This window comes from Cydia fagiglandana, chromosome 3 (assembly GCF_963556715.1).
Source record: "Cydia fagiglandana chromosome 3, ilCydFagi1.1, whole genome shotgun sequence".
Lineage (NCBI taxonomy): Eukaryota > Metazoa > Arthropoda > Insecta > Lepidoptera > Tortricidae > Cydia > Cydia fagiglandana.
In genome coordinates, this window is record NC_085934.1 from 21,783,193 (window position 1) to 21,796,217 (window position 13,025).

Here is a 13,025-nt window from a genome sequence, read left to right on the forward strand (position 1 = left end):
TACACGCATTGCCTTCCCCCTCGCTAGGCACCGTCTATATCTCCGTGTTCTTATAACCCGGCAACCTTCAAATCAAGAGTGAACAGGCACCTTCTGGGCGAGCTCGCTCCATCGTAGGCCACGTCTACGCCTCGGCTAGTCTGTGGCCATGAGTAAGCCCATTCATAATAATAATAAAAAAAAAAAGCCACCCTCCCGACTCAACCCTAGAAGCGGCTTTGAGGCGCGCCAAATCAGAGCCTATCGCCACCCCTAACATATTCGCCATGATCCTTCTGCACAATATATCGTCCCACCCCCTCTGAACGATGGGATTGTCCGGCCGCTCATCTCCACCACAAAAAATGGTCCATTTGGCTAGTGCCTCCGCTACAAACGGTACCTGGGTAATGTCACCATTGTTAGACAAAATCCGAGTGACAAGACCCAAAGTACCACGGTACACGGTACTCGGCTCACGAGCCGAGGCAAGAAACGCTACCACTCCGACCTCTCTACAGCGCCGTATTCCCAACTCACACCGTGCCGGACAGGGAGAGCAGCTTGACACCACTGCGCTTCATCTAGATGCACATTCAAGATGGATTCAATCGCCCCCTTGACTTTGAGAGATTTGACAATCAGTTACCACAAAACTTAATGATGTTTATAAAACTGGTGGCGTGATGGATGTTTGAGGTTCCGTGAGAAGATGGATGCACGTTCTTCTACTGTTTATTAAAATGTGTTAATTTATGTTTTTGTAACTTGTTTTTTATATGGGGATCTATACATATGAGTGCCAAGTTCTGTGTTGTGTAGAAAAATCCTAAAATTATAAAGGATTTGACTTGGCTAGTTTTTACCAACAAACCAAACTTTTGAAAAGTAGCTTATACGTAAAAACTAGCCAAGACAAATTCTTTATAATTTCAGGATTTTCTACACAACACATAACTTGGCACTCATATAGATCCCAATTCTTTTGTCGGCGAGTCAACAACGACACATATTATTCTTAATATTGAACTTGGCTCTCATTTCAAATTTATGTTTTTGTTGGGATATCATTAATTTTTGTACAGAAATTACTATAGTAGGTATTCATCATGAAAGCAGTTTGCTTAAGCTGAAAAGGAGACCCTCGCTAACGCGCGGTCAATTGTTAAAAAGTTTCAGTTTTCAGATTTTTTCTTTTGTATATACACCTAATAGTCTACCTTCATGCCAAATATCAAGTTTCTAAGTAATCTAGAATGGGTTAGGTTTTTGGTCTATAAGTATTAATTTTTTTCCATCGAAATATCAATAATTTCCAGTTTTCAGATTTTTTCCTCTATATACACCTAATAGTCTACCTTGATGTCAAATATCAAGTTTCTAAGTTATCTAGAAGGGGGTTAGGTTTTTAGTCTATAAGCATTAATTATTTCTTTTTTCCATCGAAATATCAATAATTTCCAGTTTCAGATTTTTACCTCTATATAAACCTAATAGTCTGCCTTGATGCCAAATTTCAAGTTTCTAGGTCATCTGGAAGTGGGTTAGGTTTTTGATATATATGTCAGTCAGTCACAAAAATGCCGCCTTTTAAACGTTAATTTATCAAAAACTGTTTGAGCGACGTTTATGAAATTTTGTATTTTGGACAAGATATTCAGCTTCAATACATGTACCAAATATCATTTGTGTAGGTTGAGTAGGTTTCAAGTTGTGAACGGGTCAAAAGTAGCTCTGAATGGTTCGTGTAATATTACACACGGTTGCTGCGTCGCCAGTTCCTTTTTCTTTGAACTTGGCTGGACACGCTACCGCGTGTCTTGATTTAATAACGGCGACTCATTTGTTATCAATATTAATTGAATAGGAAGAAGAAGTTGGGGAGGAACAATTTTTTTTCAAATACTTATATGTTAACTACAGCTTGGCAAAAAACTGGCCAAGTGCGAGTCGGACTCGTCCATGAAGGGGAACCCAGCAAGAGGAACGGGTAGCAGCAAGTAACATAATAAAATTGGGGATTACGATTTATATTTATAACGTATTAAAAATAACTATTTACTAGATCTCGTTCAAACCAATTCTCGGTGAAGTTTACATGGTAATGTACATCATATATTTTTTTTAGTTTTTCCATTCTCTTATTTTAGAAGTTACAGGGGGGGGGGGGACACATTTTACCACTTTGGAAGTGTCTCTCGCGCAAACTATTAAGTTTAGAAAAAAATGATATTAGAAACCTTAATATCATTTTTGAAGACCTATACATAGATACCCCACACGTTTTTTTTTTTTTATTATGAATGGGCTTACTCATGGCCACAGACTAGCCGAGGCGTAGACGTGGCCTACGATGGATGGATGGACGTATGGGTTTGATGAATAAAAATTTTTGAGTTTCAATTCTAAGTATGGGGGGGGAATCCCCAAAATTTATTGTTTTTTTTTCTATTTTTGTGTGAAAATCTTAATGCGCTTCACAGAATACATCTACTTAGGTACCAAGTTTCAACAGTATAGTTCTAATAGTTTCGGAAAAAGTGGCTGTGACACACGGACGGACAGATAGACAGACATGAGGAATCCATAAGGGTTCCGTTTTTTGCCATTTGGCTACGGAACCCTAAAAAGTGTCGTCCCTATCAAACCAATTTATATAAGAAAACGGGATGACACTACAGTGTTGCCACTTTTAATTTAATTTCTACTCTTTTTACAAGCTTTTATTTACTTTCACCTGTCCCGTTGTCTGTCGGTCTGTAATCAAATCTTGCAAGTTAAATTTGATCCACTTCCCGGTTTCCGATTGAGCTGAAATTTTGCATTGATTTCAAATTCAATTGCCATTTTTTTTGTATGGTGGGATTTAGGAGATAAAAGAAAAACGCAATAAAAATAATAAAGTTACACGCGCGTTCCTGACCCTTCATATATGGCCACCTCCTGTCTCCATCATCAGATCAGTTCGACAGTACCATATTATTGTATTGTCATCAGAACTACATACAGCTGCCAATTTTCATGACGCTACGATCCTTGGAAGATGGTTAAATTAGTTACCTTAGATTCCATAATATATGTAGTTAGTTACATAACTACAGGTCGACCTATATAATAATAAAAGCTTATTAGTAAAAAACAATGAATTTACATGAAAATATGTACCTACGAAAGTTAAGTACCTACTTACTTATAATTTTTCTGCTTATTGTTTCAATTTTGGGTTATGGAGGAGGCAGTAAAAGTTATAAAAAATATAATAATATACCTATATCTTGCGGGATCTTCGGTATAGGTACTAGGGTGGAGCGCGCTTGTATGGAAATTTTTTTTTTCGTTAGTTTCAATTCTAATAGTGCGGAAAAGTTGTCTTATGGTAAGAGTATATTGTGTGATTTTTTATATTTTTTTATGACGTCATCTTGTGCCTCCGCATCACCTTTCAAATATTTAAAGAAGTGGAAAAACGTGACAGGTGTGTAACCATCAAAAATGATATTAAAGCTTTATTTCCTGCCTAAATATTTAATTATACAGTTATTGTAAGCACCTAAGTAAACAAATATTTATTAAAAATATAAGTACCAATTATAAAAAAATTATATTGCTTGATGAAATGGGCCTTTAAAATCCATTACGGGCAGCATCAACATCGCTAAAGTGAAAATAACCGAAATAAAAAAATAAAACATGATATGTATGTATTGATTATTGTATATCATAAAAATATGTTTTCCTTCTTCGATATTATCCATTTCCCAGTTAAATAAACCATAATAAATGGTTTCAAATATCTAAGAAGGAACCACCAACACTACGTGAGTGCAAGCAACTTTTACTCTCATATGTATGTGTTAAATATTGTTTTCCTTTTTTTTAAAAGGTTCTTACTTTAGATAAATATGTATTGGAATACATTTAGGTGTTAAAAGAGTTTTTTCTTTTATTTTGACTCCATAAAAAGTTTTGCAATATATTTGAAGACTACACTCTTCTCACCGTATAACCCACTTCAGGACGACAAGATATTAAACGTGATTAATTACAATATAAGTTATATACAACGACAAACTAAGTGTCTTCTGAAACAAAAATAATCAACTTTGATAAATAATTCAGAAACAATATAATTGTGTACCTATTTATAATATTATAATCAATATTTAAGGCCAAAGCGATATATATCCCTCCTCCACTTAATCATCAGATAGAAAACTGGAATTCGCAGAAAATTTCGTCAAATTGGTATCTATATTTTGCAATAGCATGGATTTACTTTCATCGCTGATATAATGAAGACATAAAACATACTTTTTTACCACTACTTGGTCAATTTTACTATATTTCAAATATACGTCATTGCAGTGGATACGGCCCATATTTGACTACTGGTATAGTCAATAATTACTATAGAGGTGAATGTCTGATTGAACTTTTTATTCACCTAAAATAATAACTTTAAATAAAAAAGAATAATTAATAACTAAAAAACCTAAAGTCATTTTAAGTCCAAATAATCCTTAAACAAAGTTGGTGCTATATACAGGACAAAAAAAATTCATACAAAAGTTCATTGACCTTGCGGAGGCACTTACTCCCTTTTAATAGTAAAGTCGTCATAATAACTTCTTATCTTAAACCCTAAAGGCAACTTTTTATCACTATTAGAAATCCAAAATCCAAAAAAAATAATTTCGCTCCACCCTAATAGGTACTTAATTTTCTTTGATATATCGTCGCGTAATAATAAAATACGGTGTTAATGATAGTGAAACCTTCGAAATTATATGATATATTTTACAACATTTTCCTCGACAATATATTTCAATAGCGATCTATCTCTCCCTGCTTCACCCGAATTATTACTCAATAATCTTACACGATGACATAATACTCGTATTGTTCTGATTATGTTTGTTATGATTTTCGCGTGTACTCGTAATTATTGTCAAACTCCATCACACTACCAGTGCTAATGTGCTCGAGAAAAGACGTTAAAAAATTTAAAAATGTATATTCGTTTTCGGGTGCTAATCATTTTATTATTACCAAGTGTTCATACTACAGTGCTTGAAGAAAATTATGAATATGAAGATGGCGATGGAAATTCTATTAGTACTACTAAGAGTCCCGATGTAACGAGTTTGTTATCTATATATGCTGCAAATGCTCATATATTGGCACTATTACATGGATTGTTCGAAGTTAATGCGAAAAAAACAAGCGCAGCAAATGAGCATGAGTCAGAGAGAATTCTGGCGAAAGATATGTCAAAGATATTTGAGTGTAAATCTAGTGATAAATTTTCCTGTGAGTTAATGCACTCTCCCCGTCATAGTAAGAGTAAAGATGTAACTGTCGATAAAAAAAATAAAGATCAAATAATAAATAAAGTTCACTGCAAGTTGTGCAATGTGAAAAAATATACAAATGACATTAAATTAATTAGCTCAGAGCCGGATTCAGTTGAAAGTGTCTCAAGAAACGATCATTTTAGCATACGAGTAGAATCAAAACACTTAAGCAACAAAGCTTTGGAAAGAGAAAATTCCACTAAATTGCTCAGAATGAATGCTATTTTAAAGCCATCCAGACTTTTCGATAGCCTATCAAAATTTAGATTCAACCGGAGTTTCAGACCTCAGCCTAAATTAGTAGGTTTCGATTGCAGCTTTAAAAAAAAGAGGTTAAAATTTCAAGAGCCGAAGTTAGAAGTTAAGAGTTATTTCAATAACTTTTCTCAACCTAAAAATGATTCAGATCATACATCTCCACGCCGTGGCAACACAAACTTCACTGGGCTTGTGAAGCAAATTTTGAAGGCTATTAAAAAGGAAATTCCTCAGAGCATTCCTGTCAAGGCACACCGCCGTCAAAACGGATCACGCAGCTCCAAATCAAAGGTCAGATACCTTTATTCCCCCTTGCGTGGAAAGTATCATCATACTGTAAGGCCCTGGCGTCATCAAGTATTTCGAGTCACTGGTGCTCCTGATCTCCCACCACGAAGCACCTCTATCAGCCCGAAACTTCAATTAATATTCATTTCTTTAACAAAACCAACCAAAGCACCAAGAGAAAAGCCTTCATATTCAAAAATTTTCGGAAGTCAACATAGATCTAAAAGCACCACACACAAAACAACTACAAGAAGGAAAGAACTAACAACAAAATTAAGTAAATACGATGACAAAGTACAAACAAGAAGATATAACGAATTCGCAAAATGGTCTTCAGAAGAAAAGACTTTTCGGCCAAAAGTGTGGGTACAAAGCGAAGTATTCCAAGTTCCTGCTAGACATCGCAAAATTACTTGACCAGGACACAAGCAACACTAAAATGCAGTTACATGTAAGGAAAACAAGAATTGTACCTAGTAAGTACCTACTACTAAAAACTAAAGAAAAAGCATCTAAACAAACTGCATATGCCTAGATAGATATACCACTGAGACGCTTTGCGAGCGTTACGCCGGCTAGTCAACTGATGTGACCCTAATGAAGTACAAAGGGGAAATTTCTAAGTTTTTAGACCTACTGGCTGGTGGAGAAACGCCTTCGGTTCGGTGGTCTTCGCCACGTATGTACGCCAAATATTAAGTAAATCACCAATCACGACCTTTTTACAAAGCTTAAGCTTGGTAAACCATTACTTGATTTTATATTAACGCAAAGAATTTGAGTTTTTAGTGAGAATGTTGTTGAATAACTAGTGTGATCGATTTCGTAGTGACACTAGAATAATTTTTTGATGTAAATAGATGTGTGTTGAGTTTATAGTATTAATACATTTATTATGAAGAATTTATATTTAATTCTGTCTAGCGGTAAATAATATGTAAATACGTTGATAGCGTACCAGAAGACGAGCGTTTTTAAAACGGGAGGACGGAGGACCTTTGTCCAGCAACTGACGTCTCAGCTGATATGATGATGATGACTGGATGAATAAGGCCGGGTTTAATAAGTTAGCGCTCTAATTGTGAGTGCAGACGCAGCGTCTCGTGTGCGGCGTAAGTATAGCAGCCAGTACGATAACCAGCTATCAGAGATGCTAACTGGGATTTTGAAAAAATGCTAGACTAATGTCTAGATTATGCCAAAGATTTTTGGAATATGCTAAAAAAAAATGTCACTTGAAATAAGACACTTAAAACACATACATTTTTCAAATGTGCCGCCTTTTTCTACTGACAAGATCTGCTTGACCAACTTTATATAGACCATCGACGTCCACCCGTCCACAAAAGTCAAAATTCATATGAAAATATGAACCACATAAGGCGATGGCTTGCTGCCAAGTTGGTGCAAACTTGGCTTAGACTAAATTATGCTAAAAAATATGCCAGATGCTAAATGGAAAATCTTGGTGCCAAAGCGAGTGAAAATATGCCAGATCTGGCATCATTTATGCCAAGTTGGCAACACTGCCAGCCATCGACTAAATAGGGGCAAAATTTAATGACTAGTTCCCATTGGAACCTGCAGGTGACTATTCGGATTCAGGCTACACAAAAATGACTGCTGCATTATTGCAATGCTACATTACTGCCCGAAATGTCAAAACCGATGTTGCCGCCCGGGTTTTTGACACTGTAGACAGCAATAATATCGAGTTGTATTATTGCTGCAATAACGTGTCCCGCCGAGTGTCTTGATGGTCCCATATTGAGGGTCTCCCTCCGATTGAGGAGCAATTTAAATCTTCTCGAGCAGTGGTGTAGGGTTAGAGCCGGTGTACCCTTCTTCAACGTCAAATAAACAGCATATTAAACGCCTATATAGATATACTTTAAAAATAAACTATCTTTAACTGCAGTCTGTATCTGTTTGTCCTTTCGGTCACACTTTTTGATCGTAAAGTTCAATCTGTTTTTCACAGAGATCCACGGGAAAGGCTTTTTACTTTAGATACAAGCAACTGTAACCGTCTGTTTGGTTGCTCCTCACCAACGCTTTTTAAGGCTCCTCTTCACGTTGGGCCAACGCCAACGCCAACGAGGGACGCAGCCATGCGGTAGAATGAGATAGCAATATCACTTGCTCCCTCTAACGCATAAATGCGTCCCTCGTTGGCGTTGGCTTTGGCCCAACGTGAAGAGGAGCCTTTAGCTGCGAGCTGCGGGTACGTCATACGTGTGACTCTTAGGGCCTCTTATACTATTGTCTCGATCTCTAGCGTCGGCGTCTTAGTCAACCCTATGGCTGCTGCTCGAAGCCACGTTGGTGTAACTGTGTTGGTGCACAGCGACGCCATATTCCATAGCTTCGGCGTCTTAGTCAACTCTATGGCTGCTGCTCTACGCCACGTTGGTGTAACTGTGTTGGTGCACAGCGACGCCATATTCCATAGCGTAGTCTAGACGGCAACGCTCACAAGACACTGGTGAGGGGTGGCTTTTAAAATACTGGCATTTGCATTGTACTGTGTCTCAGGCGCATCTGTACTGTACTAGAAATGTAATGAAGCGGTCGATGCTTGCGCAATGCTAACTCCCGATTATACTTAAGTACTTATGTTATCTCTCTGAGCCAATACTTGGAAGTGTATATACTTACGTTACATTTTAATCTTAAACTAATTGTTATGGAATATATGTAATACCTAAGTACATCAAGAGGATGACAGAGGGGCTACCGAAACCCGAAATTCGCAAATTGCGGGGATCTTTCTCTTTTACTCCAATGAAGGCGTAATAAGAGTGACAGAAAAATGCCTGCAATTTGCGAACTTCGATTTTCGCGGTTATAGCCCTGAATGGTTAATCCGGTGAATTTGTTCAAGTCGGTGCACATTTAACTTAGACGGACTTTAACCTCTTCCTTTTTTTTGAATGCGGTTAAAAAGGATATATGTAAAAATGCTTATAGATGGACAGGCGTATTTCTAATTTTAATTATAGGAAATGAATTCGATTTGGATCAGATATGGAACGGATCTATCAAAAGTGAGGTTTTTGATTTAAGTCACTTAGATCCGATCCTTATCCAATCCACATCGAAATTAAAATACGAATACGCATAATGTTATTCGATGCTTCATAGAAATAGACCAAGAAAAGTCTGCAGCGATTTTGATAGCCCACGCAGTGCAAGTGTTATTTTCTACGTCAAACTTCTATGAAATTATGACGTATAAATAACAGTTGCACTGCGTGGGCTATCAAAATCGCTGCAGACTTTTCTTGGTCTAACTCTAAACGCGAGCGTCTCATTCATTCGCATTTTATCTTAATGCGCTGTTATCGTTATCACCGCCATTGTGACACCGAGGCAAATATTTACAATATTTATGACCCGCACAATCTGTGTCAATAATGCGCGGTGTCGCTACTGTGACTATACGTATTTTACGCTGATTTATTGGCCAATTTTGTATTGGTTTTAATTGGCACCCAATTGCGCTCCACTCACTATCAGTATAATGTCATTATTTTGTCATTACTTCAAAAATATCAAAAAAGTTTAATAACTTTCATTATCGTCCATCATTCTTTCTGTCATTTCTGATCCCATCATTCTAATCAATTCACTGTCAGTAGTAATGTCATTTCTGGCGTCATTACTTTGACATCACTCCAATACTGACGAAAATTATTTAAATAACCTTCATTACTTGCCGTCATTCCTTCATATCAATCCCTACACTATCAGTAAAAACGTCATTCCATCAAAGTAATGTCATTATTCATGATAGTGTCGGGGCCGTAATAGTTATTCGTCTCCAGGGGCATTACAGAAAAGCGTTCAGTACGTACATAGGTAGGTAATGCTTATTTTTTATTCCGAAATGGTGTTTTTCTTCCCCGCTAGGAGGGATCAAAGTGTGAATGTCTAGCAATATTTCAATGAAATGGGTAGGGAATTAAATTCCCTGACTGTTGGAAAGCGAAAAACGGGGGATGCGATGTTTACCCAGCGGTGTTGGGGGTTAGTTTGTTTCCAAAAAAAAAGCATCTAAAGGATACAGATTTGCAGCGGTTTACAAGAATGTAAACGGCGGTGCGATTCGGAAAATGAATTAGACACTAACTAGATACGATATAGTAAAGATATGTGACGTCCCACGGAAAAAGGTACCTTATGGTGGTGGGCGCTTACGCTATTATTAACGCCGCTCCAATATTATTGCTGCGCTATGCGTAAGCGCCGACCGCCATAAGGTACCTTTTTCCGTGGAACGTCACATATCTTCACTATTTCATATCTAGTGAATCTCTAATTCATTTCCCGAATCGCGGTGTCAGCCGCCATAAAGTACCTTTTGCAGTGGAACGTCACATATCTTTACTATTTCATATCTAGTGAGTTTCTAATTCATTTCCCGAATCGAGCCGTAAGTATCTACTTAGTACTTCGTAACGTTTTATCAGATGTGATGGACTTTACAGATTTCTTGTTTGACTAAGAAGAAGCTCAAAATAAGAGCTATTTAGAGATTTTTGATCTTTGAAACATAGAGTTGATATTATAATAAAATCATTGACGTAAATTTAAAAGTCATTAATTAAAAAAAATGTTGGGCATGATAAAGTTAAATCATAGGACGAATACCAAGTAATTCCCTAGACTTGGTATTCGTCCTTCTTTGGACCAAATAATTGCACTGCAGCTGCTAAAATAACTTTTTTTAACCCTCTGAACGCCTTAAACGTCAATATAACGCCAATATCAACCTTGGTGCATCCCGACAAGGTTCTCGATGGCTCGCCGCGCACGAAAGGGTTCAAAGGGTTAAACAGTTCTTAAAGGAACATAATCCAAATTTCAACCCACTGATATCTTCTGATATGTTAAATCAAAACGACCTATCAACCGTAATATCCTCACGTCTTACGTCTTTCCTCAAACAAAACAATATCATCTGAACCCATGCGCGCGCGCTGCGCCACTCCGCGCCCGTCTGTCAGCGCGCACGCGCGTCTCCGCGATGTCAGTGTGATCTGTGCGGTGTTTGTGTTTTTTTTAAATATTCTTGTAACCAGCCATGTATACGCAAGAGGTTCTAAGCAAGAAAGAGTCGGACATGTCGAAAAATCTAGTGACGGGTGAAATAGAATACCGGCCGAAAAAGAAGCAAGGATGCATGATAGCTTTGGTGGTGGCTGTGGGTGCGCTCGCGCTGTCCCTTGCTGTTTTGACGGTGGTGAGGGAGATGCAGATATCGAGATTGAGGAGTGAGGTCGATCAGCTGACTGTCAACATGATAGCTGTGACGGCGAACATCAAAAGTCTTAATCAGAAGGTGAACAGAGATTTGAATGATTTTAAGACGCTGGATGATGATACGGTAAGTTTTTTTTTTTTATAAGGTAGTACAGAAATTTAGGAGGAAAAATCATGAAAATAAAAAATATGAACTTATTAATCCCTGTCTTTCTGATAGAGTTCAGGATGTTGGAAACATTATTAGCCCATAATTTATACCCTACCTACCGGGAACGCGAAATTCGTATTTTTGCTATTTGCTTCTCTCTCTATCCTTCGAATATTCAAGAGTGATAGAGAGGCAGATGACGAAATTTCGATTTTTGTGTTTCGCGCCCTCTGAGCTCTAACTGCGAAAATCGAAGTTCGCAAATTGCGGTTATCTTTCTCTGTCACTCAAATTACGCCTTCATTGGAGTAAAAGAGTTGGCTAATGGGCTCTACAAAACGTCACCGATAACCGCATGCGTTTTGCGTTACATTGCGGCATTTGATCGATCGATTGTATTCGTTGCTGCCACTTCGCCGGCAAGTTATGCCATTTGTTGCACCGCCTCTAGAAGCCTTAAACTTGACGTACGCGTGCAGCGTTGTAGTATACAGATCCTTATGAGATACGGCACACCGTTTGCGTGACGTGTGCGTGTGCGGCCCCAACATTTTAGCGCACGCGCACGTGCACGTCACGCACACGCAAGTCGGTGTGCACAAGCCTTTAATGTAAATCGAGCCGGTTTTTGTTTATAATTTAAGATCAAATTGTCTATACCTACAGTTCGTTTTTTTTTAGCATTAGAAAGAACTTGAAAGAAGGTAAGCGATCTTGGCATGTCTTTTAATTGAAAAACGCTTTTTAAAAATCAATAACTATTACTTATGAAAGCAGGAGAATATAAATGATCGTATTAGATTCATAATTGTTACGTATTTGCCGTAACTTATTTTTAAAATGTATTTTTCAATTAAAAGACACATCAAGATTGTTTACCTAATTTCTAATGCTAAAAAAACGAAGTATAGTGAAAAAAATATTTCCGAGATATAGACATTCAATTCAACAGATTTCAAATACATTTATATTCTTACTTATTACATTAGGTACCTATCTATTTATTATAGCCTGTATTAATAGTTGTACCTATGGCTTTTGGCCATATTAATCATATTATGTATGTGTACCTACCTACCTAATCTGTAACAGTATCCAATGTTTACAAACAAAGTTGGAATTTGGAATTACGTGCAAATAAAAATTGTTATGACTATAAAACCACGTCTAATCTGACCTGTTGTCTACACATGTTTTTAAGTAGAGTCAGCAAAATAATTAATTATGTATTTTGTTTAAAAAAATATATCAAAATTGGCAGTTCATTTAGTACGACGCCCGGTTAATACGACGACGTACGGCGTCGCTATACTATAACCGGACTCTATAGTTCGTTTTTTTTTAGCATTAGAAAGAACTTGGAAGAAGGTAAGCGATTTTGGCATGTCTTTTAATTGAAAAACGCTTATTAAAAATCAGTAACTATCATTTATGAAAGCAGAAGAATATAAATGATCGTATTAGATTCATAATTTTTACATATTTGCCGTAACTTATTTTTAAAATGTGTTTTTCAATTAAAAGGCACATCAAGATTGTTTACCTTATTTCTAATGCTAAAAAAAACGAACTATACTGTACGTATTTATGAATGAATGAATATTTTTAATTTCAGACCAGGTCCATAAAATTTAAATAAGTAAAATTAAAATTAAATTAAATTATATCATTAATGGATCCCTACAATATAGAATAAAATGAATTTATTTACGTCTTATCATGGCTGGGTA

General features: G+C 36.8%; 2 protein-coding genes across 2 annotated transcripts in view; one reads left to right on the top strand and one right to left on the bottom strand.

Moving 5' to 3' along the window:
• LOC134680354 (small ribosomal subunit protein mS31) overlaps nucleotides 1–13,025 on the bottom strand; it is a 395,354-nt gene that overhangs the window by 49,584 nt on the left and 332,745 nt on the right. The gene's annotated exons all lie outside the window — the stretch shown is intronic.
• LOC134680351 (protein eiger-like) overlaps nucleotides 10,855–13,025 on the top strand; it is a 70,850-nt gene continuing 68,679 nt past the window's right edge. The window contains exon 1 of the mRNA XM_063539476.1: nucleotides 10,855–11,268. Within this exon, the coding sequence (XP_063395546.1) occupies nucleotides 10,966–11,268 (303 nt within the window). The 5' untranslated portion in view covers nucleotides 10,855–10,965. The remainder of the gene's footprint in view (nucleotides 11,269–13,025) is intronic.